Source organism: Microtus oregoni, unplaced genomic scaffold (genome assembly GCF_018167655.1).
Source record: "Microtus oregoni isolate MIOR12 unplaced genomic scaffold, Mior012 000016F_ref0000370, whole genome shotgun sequence".
NCBI lineage: Eukaryota > Metazoa > Chordata > Mammalia > Rodentia > Cricetidae > Microtus > Microtus oregoni.
In genome coordinates this window covers 9,522,685-9,540,432 of record NW_024543075.1, presented here as the reverse complement: position 1 = coordinate 9,540,432, position 17,748 = coordinate 9,522,685, and the positions used below count along the sequence as shown (strand labels likewise).

Below are 17,748 nucleotides of genomic sequence, written 5' to 3'. Positions count from 1 at the left end.
ATGCAGCTCTGCCACTTTATGCAGTTGGCAGTAAGATAGCAAAGCTAAGATATTGTTCTTCCAGTCAGACACCCAAGTACTGAGAGAGTCAAGACACCTAGGCTGTAATGGATTAATTTAAAATATTGCAGGTCCCTGAGCAATGGCAGTGAATCATGTGGCAGCAGGAAGTGAACAGTGGGTCCTGAGAGCAGCCAGTCCCAGGCAGGGATGGCACAGTTCCCCAAGTGGTTTGCAGTGGGCCACCAGTCCCAGGCAGGGAGCCACATGGTGGGTGAGAGACCTCAATGGGGCAGCCAGTCCCATGAGGAGAGACAGATAGATGGGCACACCATGAGACCATACCGCTGGTCTGGTCCTGGGCAGGGAGCCATGTGGCAGGTGAGAGACAGAGACATGGATCGGCACACCGTGCAGATTGAAGTTAGATATTTATTTAGTGGGATATGGAAGAGAAGGAGAGAAGGGGGGAAGAACAGGGAGAAAGGCAGAGGGAGAGAGAGAAGGGGGAAAGGGGAGAAGTGGGGAGAAGGGAGAGACAGAGCTGCCTCTTCAACAGGGAGATGGAAAAGGAAGGACTCAGACTAGAAGCTGAAACCCAGTGCTGTTGAGAAGCCAAGGTGAAAAGATGCAGTGATCTTTCCACTCTGCAGTACTCCCACAGCTGACCAGTTATGGGAGGCCCTATTTATCCATTTGTTGTTGGGTCTTCTTACCCACATCTGTCTCCTCTTCACTACATGGTCACATTATCAAACTCCCAACAGAAAACCTGGACCTTTAAAGAATGCCATTATTTTTAAGCTCAGAGTTTAAAGTATGTTCAATGTTTATGATCATATTTTAAAAATATATTCCAGCTGAGTGGTGGTGCACACCTTTAATGCCAGCACTCAGGAGGTAGAGGCAGGTGGATTTCTGTGAATTTGAGACCAGTCTGGCCTACAGAGCAAGTTCCAGAATAGTCAGGGCTACACAGGGAAACCCTGTCTCAAAAACCAAAGATACACACACACACACACACACACACACACACACACACACACATATATATATATATAGAGAGAGAGAGATTTAGATGAACAATGATGAGTCATTATGCATTTTATTTTATTCTATATTCATTTATTTATTTTGGTCTTATATAGGGAAGTATGGTTATGGCTATGGGCATGCACATAGCACAATTTATGAATGGGGGTCAGAGGAGAGCTTGCAGAAGTCAGCTCTTTCTTTTCACTTTGTGGGTCATTTAGAATGGACTAGGGTCATCAGGCTTGGTGGCAAGCACTTTTACCCACTAAGTCATTGCTGCCCAAATCCAAATTGTGTAATAATTTAATAGAAGGTCCACAAGACAAATAGATAAATGTGCTTGCTACCAAGACTGATGACCCGAGTTTCATCCCCAGGTCTCACATGGTAGAAGGAGAGAATCAACTCCCGAAGCTGGTCATCTGATCTCCACACATAAGGAGACACAGACACACACATCATGGCCTATGCACATGTGCACACATGAAGGAATTAATTATACTAAACTTTTAATAATTTAATAGATAAGAGTAGTCTTGAGTTAGCAGGCTTTCAAGATGGAGTGTGATTGAGATTGTCCCTTCAAAACACAAAGCACAATTTTGTAACTCTATGTTTGTTTCATTTTTGCAGAACAAGAAATGGAACCCAGAGCCTTGAACATGCTGGGCACTTCGGTGCTCTACAATGGGAGGAAGATCCCCCACTCTAAGCAACTGTTTTAATTGGAGTCAAGTAAGTGTTCATTAAATGTTGGACTCAACTACTGCCTGACAGTGCACTCCACGAAGGTGAGGGCTCCGCATGGTCTGCCCCCACTGTAGGAACCCAGCTCACAGCTCTAGGTCTGAGTGTTGAAGGACAGGTATCCTTGAGGACTTCGTAAGATCCAGTCCTTGTCACAGAGCTACTGCTTCACAAAGCCATCAACACATGAAAAGGGGTCACTTTGCAGTCCTATCTGGCGACTTGTGAAATAGTCAAGCCTGAAAGGTTCTCAGTGAGCTTTTCAAAGGGAATACCTTACTGGAAACACATGCAGATTACATTTTTGTGCCTCCCCCATTTTGCTGGTTGTCTGTCTGCTGGAAAAACCGATCACAGGGACTATATTTCACCTCTAACCTGTTCATGTTGGGTTTCCTAAGGCCTGAATTCTACATGTGCCAAGCCCTCGTTACAGGAACTAAGCCTGCACAGGGTCATTTCATCCTTTATCCTTTTGTATCCAACTCTTGACTCCGGAAAAACAGGTTCAGAATGCTTTTGTTCCTATAGAAGAGTGAAATGCCTGATCCTTCCTACGGCCAAAATCAGGGGGCTGCAGTCCTTTAAGTTGGTCACAGGGAAGGCAAAAAAAAAAAAAAAAAAAAAAAATCAGACTTTTATTACTGTGGATAGCAATCCAGGAGAAAAGAGCCTACAGGCCCCAGACCACCCCCTCTTGGAGCTCTTTAGACCACAGTCTTCCCCACTCACTTCCCTGCCTTCGTGAGAAAACTCTTTCCAGTGGATATCCGTGGAGAAACGTGCAAGCATCATCTAGGAAGGACATGGTGTCGTGGTTACAGAGGTATCGCAGCAGACTGCCATGCAGACTGTTCATAGGAGCTAGCCAGTTACTACTGGCAGAGACAGTGCCAACATAATGAGACACAGGACTCAGAATAAAATGCCGTCCTTGGGAGCATATTCCACCGGCTTCCTCTGCTCCTGCTTCTGCTGGTATCGGGCCTTCTGATAGAAAATGATGATGACCACAGTGACAATATTCAGAAGGATGACAAGCAGAATGAGCCAAAATGAGTATCCGTAAGAGTGGGTTGTTGTCTTGATGGTGATATCTGTATAAAGCTTGTGGGACAGTTCTTCTGAGAGATGGTTGGACTCTGTATTCCCCACGAACAGTACCATGGTCAGGAACACAAAGGGTGCTGAAAAGAAGATTGAGCATCATAAATGACACAAGGAGGCACTCTTAACATTATTTTTGCCCATACATGTGTGCATGCATGTATGTGCCTTTCTGTGGTATGGGTCTGAATGTGCATACATGTATATGCACATACGTGTAGGCCAAAGGACAACACCAGGTATTTTTTTTCTACTATTCTCTATTTTTATTTATCTGTTTATTTTTGCCGAGAGGGCAGAGACTCCCACTGAACCTGGAATTCCCTGTTTCAGCAGCAAGCCTCCAAGATCCCTCTTTTCTCCCCCTGTCCCTGCCCACCCAGATACATGGTTACTGATATGCACCATTCTGCCTGACTTTTTTCTTGATTGCTTGGGATCTGAACTCAGCTTCTTGTTTCTTTGTAGCAATCACTTTACTCGTTGAGCCATCTACCTGTCCTTGTGATACATGTTTTAAAGTTACTTTAACTAATTAAATATGTATATGAACATGCATCTGTGTGCACGTAGGTAGTCACCCACAGGGACCAGAATAGGGCATCAGACCCCTTGGAGCAGGTGCTATAGGTGTTTGTGAGTAACCCATGGGGGAGGGGGACAGATGCCAACTCATATGTATAGGTAGTCACCCACAGGAACCAGAATAGGGTATCGGATCCCTTAGAGCGGGTGTTATAGGTGTTTGTGAATCACCCATGGGGAGGGGGGCAGATTCCAACTCAGGTCCTTGTGGGTAGGGATTGGGCTGCAGTCACTCTTAACTGCTGAGTCATCTCTCCAGCCATGTGCCACCCCTCTGCATTTTTTTTAATATCCCTGATTTTCTTTATGGGATACATAACCCAGAGGCATTTATTGAATAGTTATATGGGATTCAATAGTGTTTCAAGGTGAAGGAGACTGTAAAAATAAGACGTAAGAAACAAACTAGATTCTAGGCATGACATTCTAAACATCCTTCAGGACAGTACCTAACCTGCAGGCTCAGATCCTCTCAGAAGCTGTCTCTGGGTGACACACAGCCTGTGCCCCAGGGCGACAGATGTAGAGGTGGGGGTGAGTGGACAGGGGATGGAGAGTGGATGTGGTGGGCGTATGGACAAACAAGATGTGGGAAGACACCAGCATCACAGGTGGAAGAGCAAGGGTGGGCAGTGGGTCACCCCCAACTGTGAGGGGTGAGTCCCACCAGGAGCAAGAGAGCCACAGGCTCTCAAGGGCTGGACACGTGCTACAAGGACTAGATAACCACTGCAGATAGTCTACTCTGCAGGACCCAGGCAAGTGGAGCCTTGAACCAGGAAGTATCTTCTGCAAAGGAAGCATACAGTTGCGTAGGTGGGCAAGAGGCAGATAGTAACCAGGAGTCATAAGGTCTCTCTTTGACTTGGTGAAAATATTTGGAAAAGGATGGTAGTGATGCCTGCAGTGGCTAAGAACACGCCAACACCCAACGAACAGTGTGCTTTAAATACGTCATGCAAGTGACAGGTATTCATATGCCATGAACACTGGAATAAAAAAATAAAACAAAACACTTTGGGAGGAAGATGAGGGTGAGGATGGATGCTCATGCCCAGGTGGGGTTCTGACACATCAGGGGAATCCCCGGGATGAAGTCTGTCTGGGATCCTTCATCTGCTGACATACACAGAATGTGCATAGCTCTGAAGTCTCGGGCATCGGTTGTGTCCCACCCCACAGGCAGGGAAGCTCCCCAAACGGTCCTCTTAGAGAAGCTAATTAGGGGGGTTTGCAAGAGGAGAATGTTTGAGCAGCCCTTGATGACACACCTCACCCACAAAATAATGGCTTTATTTCTTAATTATTTGCATGAACAAAAGTCCCGTTCCTCTGATGCTCACTGGGCGCCTCTCACCCCTTCATTATCCTTCATTTTCCTCTTGTGAAGTTTCTTATAAAAGCTTAATTAATCATAAAGGAGTGGAATGGGCACAAGGTTAATGCCTTTACCCTAAAGTGGATTGTCTGGAGCTTTGATTTGCACAGGGAAGGGCTGGCATGTAGACACCTTGCCTATCTGGGCCCCTTCGAGGCAGATGCCTGGAGCCAGGGGTTCCACACTGCTTCTGGTTGTCTTCCTTCCTTCCTTCCTTCCTTCCTTCCTTCCTTCCTTCCTTCCCTTCCTTCCCTTCATCCCTCCCTCCCTCCTTCCTTCCCTTCCCTTCCTTCCCTTCCTCCCTCCCTCCCTCCCTCCTTCCTTCCTTCCTTCCTTCCTTCCTTCCTGGCTTCCTTCCTTCCTCCCTTCCTCCCTCCTTCCCTCCCTGAAATACTGGAGATCAAATCTAGAAGCCTGAAAACAGTAAGCAAATGCTCTGCCACTGAACCACACCCCTGCCCTCTTTTCATTCTTTATTTTGCACAGTCAGCTGGGTCTTGAACTTGAGGGTCATCTTGCCTCAGCCTCCTAAGTAGCCAGGAGTATAGGCTGCATCTAGGCCTGGCTAGTCTCACAGCTTCCCCAGAGCTGCAGATTGAAGACTGGGGATAGCAGTGGAGAGCTGTTCTGAAAGGCTTGGGGACAGGAGCTTCCTCTAGGGCCCATCCCTGCTGGGCTATGACACCTACTCATTGCTTCCTGTGTTCTCCAGTTGAGGGACAATATATTTATAGCAGACAGTTTGTGACAGCCTCTCTGGATCCAACTTCTCTCCACCCACCTTAAAATCCCCTGTGGGCAACCCCAGCCACACCAGGACCAGTTTAGGTTGAGGTCAGAGGTCACAAGCTTCAGGCAGTGTTATGGCTGTTTCTTCTTATCAGAATCCAACCAGATAATCCACTTCCTTTTCTGCCCACTGGGCCTGCTCACTACCTGCAGCTCAGGTGAGCATGGGCAAGCCTACCTCCACAAGGAATTGTAGCCTTAAAGTCAGTCTGATACCAGCCCTCCCTCACAGCTTCCCAAAGGCCAGGAAGCTACATTGTCAGTGCTAAACAGAAGCGCTTCTGTAGGATTAGCCTCTTACAAACCAGTTTTTCACTAAACTTTGTAACACTCCAGATAAGGGAAGAAAATCAAAGGCTGTCTGAGGGTATATGAGGACAGAATCGGTCTTACTGAGCATCGGGACACAAAAGACTGCCTCCAACTCCTATGTTTGCCCAAAGGCCAAAGGTCTCCCACAGACCCAGGTCAGAATGCAAACCTGACCCTAACACACCCCTTACGTGTGGTTTTTCTGCCGACCTCACAGCCCTCTGTGTCAGAATATATGTCTGAGGCAGAAGGACCGTGGGAACTTTCTCCCCATAGCCTAGGTCTTTGTGGCTAGACATAAGCAGGCTGAGGGGTGACTTTCCAGACTCCTTTTCTCGTTTTCCTTCGCAAACATGTGCGTGGCCTCTGATACATGGACAGTCAGCCTGTTCTCCATTGCAAAGGAAAAGAGACGAGGCTTCAGCCTTGAGGGGCCAGCTGGAAGCCCTGTGGACTTCAGACAGGGCAGTACAAGCCCACTGTAGCCTCTTGTCATCTCTCCTTCTCCTTTGGTGACCCACTTCTCCTCCACGTGCCTCTGAAACTGGAGAACAGCTGACCCTGGACCCCCCAGTATGGATGAGTGTTCTTATCCAACTTGATGGGTAGGATTATCTTTCTTGGCTTCAGACACTGATGAGGTGAGTCAATGTGTGAGTCTATGAGAACTGGGCCCAGGATGCTCTCCTGACTCCCGGGAAATGGCAGACATTCCCTCTAGAGCTGCCTCTGGCGGAGTTCGGGGTGGGTACAGACAAATGACCTTTAAGAGGATTGAATCAACTGTGTAGCAGCTACAGAGCACACACTGGGAAATCAGCGTACACAGGGATGAAGAGAAACAGACTTCCCATGACATGATCTCTAAATCCGGCCATGTCTGAGGCCTCTGCTGCTGTTGGATCCGAGCTGCATGAGCAAAACTAAGAGCAATTCATTGTTTACCCTGGCAGTGAGTGAGGTCTGGTGGCTGACGGAAGGGCCCTTGATGCTAGGGACCTATGTCTGGATTTGTAACCAAGTCCCTTAACCTCTGGTTCTGCATTCCACTACAGTTGTGGGGGTTGCAGTGCACGGGAAAAACCCATGGAGAGTCTTTTGACTGAGTCACAGCAGGTCCACTTCCCATCTGGACTCTGTCCTCCACCCAGGTACCCACCCACAGAATAACAAAATCACCTAGCAACCACACAGCATCCTAACCCACAAGAAGAGTGTTGGCTCCAGATGGTATCCTCCCTTGCTCTGTGGCTTAGTCATCCAGGTGAGGTATCTCTGGAGTCCACATTTGCCCCTTGTGAAGGTAAGGAGAGTGACGTGTGTTCATGAGCATGCATTGGTATGCATAAGTATACACCTGTGTGTGCATGTGTATCTGTGCACATGTATGTGCACACGAGTCTTCTCAGGAAACTCACCGCTGAGTCCGTTCCAGGTGTAGACGCCCATAGGACCCAGAAACGTCTGGTAAGGGTTGCTGATACTGTTGTAGAAGGTGAATATTGAGCTCAGTACGGAAGTTCCCAGACTCAGGACCAGAAATAAGATAGCCACCAAATGCAGAGTCTTCTGGGAAGAATTACTCAATATCCCTAGAACTAAAGCAACATTTGGTGAATGCACAGTACAGAATGCAAATCCTAAGTACAGCCAAGCTAGAGAAGCTGTGGTGTCAGGGAAGGAAGCAGTATTATCATTCATCCTGTAAGACCAAGACGGCATGGACCAGAAGATGGCTCAGTCAGTAATGTGCTGTAGAGGTTCAATCCCCAGAACCCACCTAAAAAAACCAGGGGGATGGTGAGTGCTTGCAATCTCAGTGTTGGGGAGACGGTTGAGACGGGTGGATCCCGGGGCTCACTGGACAGTCAGTCTACTTAAACTGGTGACCTACAGGTTCAACCAGAGACCCTGTCTCAGAAACCAAGATGGGCATCACCTGAAGAATGGCAAAGGTAGTTGACTTTTTACCTCCACCTGCACATGTATACATATGCACGGGCACCTGCATAGACACACTGAGTGCACACGTACATACAGGAACATACACAAACGCACGAGAATGAGACGGCATCCTTCATGGCCAACCAGTCAGTGATTTTACTTGATTGCATAAGCACAGCACTAAAGGTGGCTGGATGTTTATCTGAGTTTTCAAGTTTTAGCAAAGGGTGGTCCCTCATACTCGCAACTTTCTTACCAGTGATCTCTGCCCTCCCAGCCTTGTTAGTAGGATAGATAGCAATTCCATTGCCATAGCTTCCCTTTGGGTCTTAGAATCAGTTGCTTCTGACAGAAATGTTTAGGGTGGGTCACTGTGCAAATCCACGTGCAGTGAGAATCCCATAAGCCCTGTGGCTTAGAAGAATTCGGTGAGCCAGGAGCAGATGACAGAGAAAAAAGCTGGAGAATAAGGGCTGGCAGAAATGGCCAGAGAGGGGCGAGCTCATAGCTAGCAGTGGCTACAGGAAAACATTTCTTGCTAGACCAAGTCAGGGTGCTTTCCCTGAGTCCAGACTCCATGTCCTGGTCTCCACTCCAACACTGGAGGCAGCTGGGAACACAACCTTCTGGTTCCCCGCAGAACTTTCTTCTAAACTTAAAGCACTTTACAAAATACCATCTGCATGTATCTTAAATGCAAAGAAGCTCCATAATGGATCTACACTCGTGGAAAACACAACGCAGGTGCACTGGGCAGAGCTGTCAGAACCTCGGGGTTTCCTAGATCTAGCAGCCATTTTCCAAGGGCACCGAGCTCCCCCACATCCCGCTCTACTCCCACACATCAGACCAGATGTGACAGGTGTGCTCTTCCTAGGTGCACAGTGCAGCTCCTAATGGTTGTCAGTATATGTCAGGATCTCCCACGAAAGTGTTTAGAGACCGTCTGTGAAGCCCCAAGGAAAAGATCAACAGAGAACGAGATTTAGTGCCGACTATAGCAACACTAACAAACATCACTGGGAACTCAAGCCATAGTGGCCACAGAGGGGTGAGTAAGAACTAGTCAAAGCCTCCTTCTCTTTCTTCCTGTTTCACTGGTTCCCACGGATGTGGAGACAGTCACAGCCTTAGCTCAGCACAGCTTTAAGGAACAGGAAGTAGCCAGGCAGACCCGGCTTCTTAGCTTCTAGGGCTGTGTGTGCTGGCTCCCGTGGGACAGGAGGAACAGCAAAGCATCTTCTGAACCATATCCTACCATTTGCCACCATCACCCTCTCTTTGCAAGGTGCCGCTCTCTGTCCCCGTACCAAGAGAACTATTGAGAAGTTCTCCGTGTATCAAGTCCTACTGTACATGCCCTTGATTTCCACCCTGTTCCAGATGCTCCCAATGCTCACTGTGGAACTGCACACCATGCACGGGTGTCTCCTTTCTGACTAGTAAGGAAAACAAGAGCCCCCGTGTGGCTGAGAGACTTGTGTAAGAAACGGGGGCCTGGAGGGAGGACTCAGTGGTTAAGAACACTAGTTGCTGCTGCAGAGAGCATGAGTTCGATTCCTACCAACCCACATGGTGGCTCACAACTATCTGTAAACTCCAGTTCCAGAAGAATCAGCATCCAGCTTCCAGAAGAAGTCCTATTCTGACTTCCATGGGCACATGGTCCACACATATTCATGAAGGCAAAAAATAAACTAAAATAAATAATTCTTTTTTTAAATAAAAAGAAGTGGTCTTTACTGAACTGTGTTTCTGGGTAATCTGAGCGGACACGGGACCCCAGGATCTGACATTTACCTTGTGGAAGAGTATGTGCTCAGCCCAGTTTGGGAGAAATCATCTTAAATTTTAAGTCCTTCTATTTGTTTTTCTAAATCTGCCACATCCTCCTTCTAGACAAAGAGGGCGTGATCAAGAAATTGGGTGGCAGCAAAGTCCTCCATGAAGAGAGACGGTATCCTGAGCAGTGTGTGCCTGAGCCCAGGTCAGGCATCTCCTGGAAGGGAGTGGCCTGAGGGCAGCAGCAACGGATACTGCTGCATAGCAAGGGCACTGTCTTAAAGAGCAAAGGGATGTGCAGGAAAGAGGGGCAGGAGAGACGGGAACTTGGCTACAGCGTGTGTTAAACATTGACAAACATCCTTGTAACCCCAGGAGAACAGAGCCTGCACAAAAAGCAAAACCCCAGCTCAGCAGTGAGCGAACCATGACCTCCCACCCCCACTGAAGAGCATTTCTCTCCTCAGAGGCACAGGGGCAAAGCTCAGCTTCTACAGGCAACACCTCCTTGTCATTATGATGACTGGGCTTTTCCGTGACTTCCGTCAGTGACCCCTTTGGGAGATTGATCCCCTATCCCACGTTCTCTGTCTTGTAACCTAAGCGAGGCTCCCGAAGACCACCTGGACTGGGGCTTCACTAGTCCCTGACTTAACCAAGTGGGGTCTCTCTCTGGCTCCTCCACACTCTTATGTAAATGGCATATTTAGGAGGTTTTGCTTATACTAGCTCAGTATGTGCTGATTTTGAAACTGGAGGGAGGTGACGTCACAAGGAGAATAGGAAAAAGCAGCCGAGCTAGGGAGACACACCCAGCCGGAGGTCCAGACTGGTCCCTGTGGATGTGTCAGCCATCCATGACCTCAAGGTGGATCCACTTCCTGTTCCCCAGCAGCCAGGTCAGGAGGAAACCCTCGCTCTCAAGGGAACTTGGCTGGGGACAAAAGAGCTTTCTCTCTCCTTGGCAGTCCAGTAGTCAAGGAAATAACTGGAATATTTAAGCCAAGAGCAGAAACTTGAGTGTGAGGAACACGCCTGGTGTCCCGAACACCTGGATTTCTCTGAGTGTCTCTCTGCCTCACACACTGACTTCCTGTTCTAAGTGAATGTTCACTTACAATTGGAATATTGCATTAAGAAGCGACTGTGCAGGGCTGCAGGCATGGCTGACTGGGTGAAATGATTGCCCTGAAGGCACCAGGGCCCTGAGTTCAACCCTCCCAGAGCCTGTGTTTAAAAAAGAAGCCAGGCACAGAGCCTGTAATCCCAGCCCTGGGTAGACTGCCTTGCTTGCCAGTCAGTCCAGCAGAATCAGTTAGTGAGCTCCAGGTTCCCTTTGAGACCTTGTCTCAGAATGTAGGGTGGAGGGTTTGGGGAGATGGCTCAGCAGTTAAGGGTGCTTACTGTTCTTCTTGTAGAGAACCCAGCTTCCATTTCCAGCACCTACACAGAGGTTCTCATTACAGAGAAGTCAGTACCTTCTTCTGGTCTCCTTGGTTGCTACATCCACGTGATGGACATACACTTGCACAAGCATACATACATACATACACATAAAATTAAAAAGAAAAAAACAAGATGGGACATAATTGGGAAACACAGGGTGCTGACCTCCGGCTTCCGTGAATGTGCGCACACTCATGCACAAGCACTTGCACGTGACATGCATGCCCCAAAAGAAAAAGAAAATGACAATCAAATTTAGCTCTGCCTTGACTTTCAATAAGATTTAACAGACGTGATTTTCCAAAGAGAGCTAATTTGGGGCTGCTGACTCATACTTTCCTACGTACTTGGGGGGGCAATTCATCTTAATTTGAACTGCTGCATTGTAACACTTATTTCTGAATTCCCTGCCACCTATGACAGCTCTGCCTTCCCAGCTCCAGCCTCAGAACTCAGACAATGCTAAGCTGAAAGTTTGGTGAGAGTTAGCCAGAGTGCAATAACAATAGCCCTCCCAGCATCTGACAGCTGCTCCCTCCCCGGAAAATTAGCAGAGACATGGAGTTCTTTTTCTTTTTCTTTCTTTCATGAGACAAGCTTCCGATTCAGGAGTCCCATCACAATGGGAGCTAATTGCCCTGATTCTGGTGGCCTCAGAAAGAGGCCAAGAACAGGCAGCCACAGAGATGACAGCAGATATCTCAGCCAGGCATTCAGACACCCAGATCCCCACAGGAGAAGAGTCATTCACTCGGGTCCCACTTGCCATCTGCCCTCCACCTCCAGGCCTTGTTTTCTGTGGTTCATAGACACTGAGAGGGATGGTGGATACTGTCAACTTATAGGATCTAGAATTCTCAGGGGAGCAAACCTCTTTGCATGACTGTGAGGGAGTTTCTAGATTGGGTTAAGAGAAGTGGTGAGCACCAGGATTCACCTCCCTGCTCCCTCCTTCTCCCCTCCCCCACTTCTTTTTCTACCTGTGGATACCATACACCATGTGACCAGCAACCACATGCTCCTCCCGTGGCGACTTTTCCACCATGACAGACTGTGCTTTCCAACTGTGAGCAGGAACAAACAACTTCCTTCCTTAATGGCCTTTCCCAGATATTTTGTTTTAGAAACACAAGTAACTAGGACTGATTCCACTCCCTCAGACACCTGGCCACCAGGGACCTGACCCAGTGTGATGCTGACATTAGTGCACATCACAGGGACTGAATGATCTTAGACCTGGGACTTCCCAGGAAGTCACAGCTAGCACCTCAACCTCTTGGACAATTGCTAAGGTTGTCTTGGGAGAAAACTGACTAAGCCTTCTGGTTTGGCCCATTCTCTCCATCTCCTCCTTCCAATGTGGTCACATCTATAAGAAGGAAAAAGAATAAACAGCCCTCCTCCAGAAAACGCATCCTGATACATGAGATGAAGTCGGAGTAGGGAGTAGGGAGTCTTCACATAGTCTCAAGAAATCAACTTCATTTGTTCTTTACTTTGCAATTAGTTTCTGTGCTGTATTTACCTTCTTAATTCAGTTCTGTTTAATACCGCAATGTTGAGATCACAGAAAAGAAATAAGAGCCTGTGAAGACTGGGGACAGAGGAAAAGCCAGATTGTGACAGGCCACTGGAGACATTTGATCCTTGGCCTAAGTTCAGCACTCAGAGACCATTGAGCCTGACACTTGCCCTCAGCCTGCCTGTGTTCATCTGTAAGGTTGTATCCTGAGCTATCAAACACAAAAAAAATCAACTTCAAGCAACCACTGCCAAGAGGCATGAAAGTAATGCCCAAAGCTTGTGTCAGCCTTGTATCTGACCAAGGCAAGGTTGGTGACCATCAACCCTGAGTCAGAATTACTGTCTGTCTTAAAACCATCCAGTGTATTAATCACTTTTTCCATTGCTACAATCAAGCACTAATGAAAGCAATTAAAGGGCAAAAAGTTCACAGTTTGAGAGTACAGTCCACCATGGTGGGGCAAACATGGCGGCAGGAACTCGAGACAACCGGACACATTGCATATGCAGTCTGGAAGAAGGAGGAGGAGGAGAAGGTAGAGAAGGAGGAGGAGGAGGAGGAGGAGGAGGAGGAGGAGGAGGAGGAGGAGAAGGAGGAGAAGAAGAAGAAGAAGAAGAAGAAGAAGAAGAAGAAGAAGAAGAAGAGAGGGATGCAGATGATACATTCACCTTTTCCATTTTCTGCAGTCTGAGACCTCCATCCATGAAATGATACCACCCACATTTAGGGTGGATTGTCTCACCTCAACCCAATATAGAAACTCCCTCTCAGAAATGCCCGAGGCTTGTCTCGTAGGTAACGCTGCTTCCCATCAGGTTGGTAATCAATGTTGACCAACACACCTGATGTTAGAAATTGACTAACATGTCCCCCACAGGTTCACGTTTTCAAGGCTCAGACTCCAGCCTGTGGCACAGTTTCAGAGGCTGTGGAAACTTCCAGAGACACATTCTGGCTACAAGAAGTATATTACCAAGGCAAGCCTTTTGACGGTTAGACCCACTTTGGTGCTGGCTTGTGCTGTCTGGTCCACTCTATGTGAGGAAACTACCTCCCACTCCACCATCACAGTTGAACCTGCTCTGCCATGCCTTTCTCACCAGAATGAGCTGGAATCCCTCTGAGACCACGAACCAAAAACAAACCTCACCTCCCTTAAGTTGCTTCTCTCGGGGTTTTTGTCATAGTTACATGGAAAATAACACATCTAGTAAGACACCTATTTTTTTCCTAAACAAGAGGGATGGGTCCTGAATCTGAAATTCTTCTCATTGGCATGGGAGGCCAAATACAGAGGGTCCTGGCAGCATCCAGGAGACTGCATCTCCGGGTCAGAGTCAGTGTCATGATAACTTGGCTGTTAAAGTGTCATGTGTCTACTGACCAAAATGCACTTGGGACCAAGATCAAAGAGACCTATTGCCATGGGAAGAGAAATAACATTCATTGAAATTTCAAAGTGACTATGTAAAGATACTTGGTCTGGTCAGGATATACACTGGAGATCACCTTCTGAGGGGTGCCACATTCAAGTGACACATTGCACCATTCCTGCCATCCTGGGGAAATAGTATGCATCATGCCCCTTAGGACCTATGGCATTCTCAGAGCCAAGTGGTTAACTTCATTAGGGATCCTATTATAAAGCACTCAAGAGCCAAACCAGGGGAGGCAGGGGAGCACACCCTCGTGAGCGTGAACACTCCTTCTAGTGTTCCCTACCCCACCGCCAGCTGTTGTGGAGGCTTACATGAGTGCACTGCAGAGGAGGAGGAGCTTCCCTTGCCCTAGACAGGAAGCATTTCACTATAGGAGCTGTGTACAAACCCTATCAGCACCTAAGTCTAAGACCTTCTCTCACATAGTAGATATTTTGAGCTGAAATTATACAGCTGGAACTTTAGGAGTGGCAAAGACCATCCACTCACGGCTAGACAGAGCTAAACAATCTCTTATCTGGACTTTAGACAAACCAGGACCCGTCTAGCCAGCCTGAACTCACTGCCAGGCCAGTTCCACAACAGAAGGATTCCTGACGGGAGCTAACTAGGCATCATCTCCATTCATTGACCCATTGTTGTCTGGATGGTTTTGCCACTTTAAACCAAACACTATTGCCCATTCTGCTCTTTCACTTCAAACTCTGTAATCCAAATAGACATGATATGTTAGAACCGCCCCGTGCAGAAGTGTAGCAGGGCCTGGTGATATGCTTCACTGCCTGAGGATTTCAGTGTGTCCTAGCCTTAGCCACAAAGCTAAAATGCTTGACTTTTCAAGGGGAAGCATCTGTTTGTCAGTGCTGAATAGGACACTGCATGTTTAATTTTATACAGATTTAATTTTGCTACCAGTGATTGACTAATGATGTACATGACAGCCTGACTTGCTTGCAGGAGAGCAGAGTGTCCCACTGTAAACACTGGATTCTGCTGACAGGGTTAGCAACAGAAGAGCTTTAACACTGCCTACATACATGTTTTAAGGATGACTTCCTGTCTGGGAGAACCATTTACAGGCTCAGCGCTTACCACAGTCACATGTATGGAAAATCCCATAGTCCCTGAGTGGCCCCTAGATGCCTACCAGCAACTGTGTGGCATCTTTCTCCATGGGGTGGTTGTTGACCCTCTGGAGCAATGGGAGGTTGGACTATAGTGTGAGGGGTGGCTACAGTGGCTTTCCAGTACTAATGGATAAAACCAGAGAGAACCAGGCGCGGGCAACACAAGCATTCTGACTTTGTTGATACACTGAGTAGAAGGACACAAATATCATTGACCCCAAGCTGTACCACCACCCTGACTGAGGCTGTCCTTGCTTTCCAGACACCAGCATGCTCACTCCCAGTCACGTAGGGCTGACTTGCCAGGCCTGACCTTTCCTGTCCTTCTCTGGGCCTCCCTGGCTAGATAGAGACTCAGGGCTTCCACTGAGGCCATCAGTCTCTAGGTGGAATCAACTGATCCCCAGTCAACACTGTATAGACTTCTGTCTCCAATTTAAAGCATTTAAATCTACCAGAGGATTCCCAAACAAGCCTACTTTTGGTTTTTAAAACAGTATCATTAAAGGGGCCTTTGAAATCTTAGCTTCTGGTTGTTTCAGAGCAGGTCTCCTGAGAGGCTGCGGCCAGCACCAGGGGAGGGGAGAAGCAGCTGAAACCTCAGGGAAGATGTGGTTTGCCTACCACTCAAAGACCCATTGGTAGTTAAAAACACATTGCCCCTGATTTATGATTTATGGAAACCATTTCATTAACAAAATCATAAACTTACTAGAACTCCATTCTAGAGTACGGGTACCAAATATTACATTGGCATATGGTAATAGACAGTGCATTCTTAGAAGCTTAAATATCTCTAACCAGTTGCACAGACCCTGCGTGCATCACGGCAAAAACACAGCGCCCACTTATATGCTATACAATGTACAAATGTGACTTTCACATATCAAGGACCATAATGCCAGATCTCAAACTATAAAACTCAAGTAGCTACATTTGCCTATCCTCAACAGTTCCTTATTTTGTTTATATAGGAAAAAAAGACATTATTATATCAGAAATGAGGAACAAATAGGAATTCCTGTAAGTGATGGGATTAATAAGAAATTAAATGTCACTTCCAGCAATGAGATATTTTGAACACAAAAGCGTAAGTTCAAGAAGCTGGAAAATACGGTTGGGTGTTGATGTTTACTGCTTTAGACTTTCCCTATGTAAGTGCTTATGAACTTCTGGATGGAGCTGGATGTCCTGTGTCAAAACCCATGGTTAACATCATTTAAGATACTGCTCTTGCTGGCTATTAAACACTATAAAACTTTCACATACTTTAATTATTTATTTGTCAATAAACTAGATAGGTAAGATTCAAGCCCCGCTGCTGCTAAAATGGTTTAGACTCTGACAATAACAAGATACCCAGAGAGGAGGAGTCTAAAATAATGATAAACACCTTTTCAAAATTATAAGTTAATCCATTGATAACCTAACTTGGGGTTTCGAAGAGATTAGTGCCAAATGGCTATTTGGCCAAAATACAAACTTATAGGAATCTTAGCCATTCTTTCTATCCCCATTCAAATTAGGTGATCACTTACCTTCAAAGTTTTTGTCCAGCTCTTGAAGGCCTTCACTCAAATCTTGAGTACTCATACCACGGAAAAGGCCATAGGTGATGACAATGGTACCATTGGAAATAGGATCTGTGAAGAAAATAGTGCTGGTGACCCATGCTTTTGTCCCCAGAATCGAGCAGATGACAACAACAGAGCCAAGGCTTGTGAGAAAGCCAGATAGGAACATCAATGTCTTCTGTGTAGTCGGCATTTTCTCAGGAAAGAAGCTCCCTGGGATAGAATAACAACCAATTTAGGATATTTGGAGGCCTTATCATTTGGAGTCCAGTGTTTAGGAAGGAAGTCTAGAATTCTGTTGTGAGTGTGAAAGCTGTGTCTTCGCCGGAAGTTTTATGCTCCTGGACATTGAACTATGAACAAGGCCATAAAGATGTGCAGACACTGAACTTTGGTCTAGAACAAGCAGTTGCTATGGCTGCAGCCAACCAGCATGAAGAAAGGCTGGGCTGTCCTTCCAGGACTTCCTCAATCACATGACTAATTTATAACCTTTATCATGCCATGGAAGCCAGGTTAACCAACTGTGTGAGGACACAATTTGAATTCTCAAGTGATGAGAATAGAGACCTGTACCCTAAAGGGATGGCAGCACAGGGCCCCAGCACCGTTGGGAATCACCTAGGATAGACTTATTTATCCTTTACTGAGATTCCTGAAGCAAGCTTCAAACCTTTGCCAAGGTCCTGTGAAGTGGAAAGAGAAAGGTTCACCCTTCTAGGTTACATACCCTCATTCTTAGACCTTATTATTATTAGCCCTTCAGGTTCCCTCTTCCATGGCATCCTGTTTGCATCTTATTTAAATGATGGCATCAGAGGGTGTATTATTAACAGTCTTTAGTACTCTGCTAAGAGTGCCTCTAAACATTCTTGCAGAGATCTCCGTCTTATTTATTTTTCTATTACTGTAAAGGGACACCATGGCCAAGGCAACTTACAAAAGAAAGCATTTAATT

General features: G+C 46.8%; 1 protein-coding gene across 1 annotated transcript; it reads right to left on the bottom strand.

The window, feature by feature from the left end:
* Positions 1-1,113: 1,113 nt before the first annotated feature.
* On the bottom strand, positions 1,114-17,128 carry Clrn3 (clarin 3). The gene is made up of 3 exons (XM_041666562.1): positions 16,755-17,128; positions 7,372-7,551; positions 1,114-2,969 (listed from the first exon to the last, which is right to left on the bottom strand). The coding sequence occupies exons 1-3, from the start codon at positions 16,981-16,983 to the stop codon at positions 2,698-2,700; spliced, it is 681 nt and encodes a 226-aa protein (XP_041522496.1). The 5' UTR covers positions 16,984-17,128; the 3' UTR covers positions 1,114-2,697.
* Positions 17,129-17,748: the final 620 nt, after the last annotated feature.

Bases quoted from the DNA above. Each gene is read 5' to 3' on its own strand.
- Clrn3 (XM_041666562.1), bottom strand. From the start codon at position 16,983: ATGCCGACTACACAGAAGACATTGATGTTCCTATCTGGCTTTCTCACA. The intron at 7,552-16,754 runs GTAAGTGATCAC...ATGTTGCTTTAG, and splicing joins GCTGGACAAAAACTTTGAAG to TTCTAGGGATATTGAGTAAT. The intron at 2,970-7,371 runs GTGAGTTTCCTG...TCTTCTTTTCAG, and splicing joins CACCTGGAACGGACTCAGCG to CACCCTTTGTGTTCCTGACC.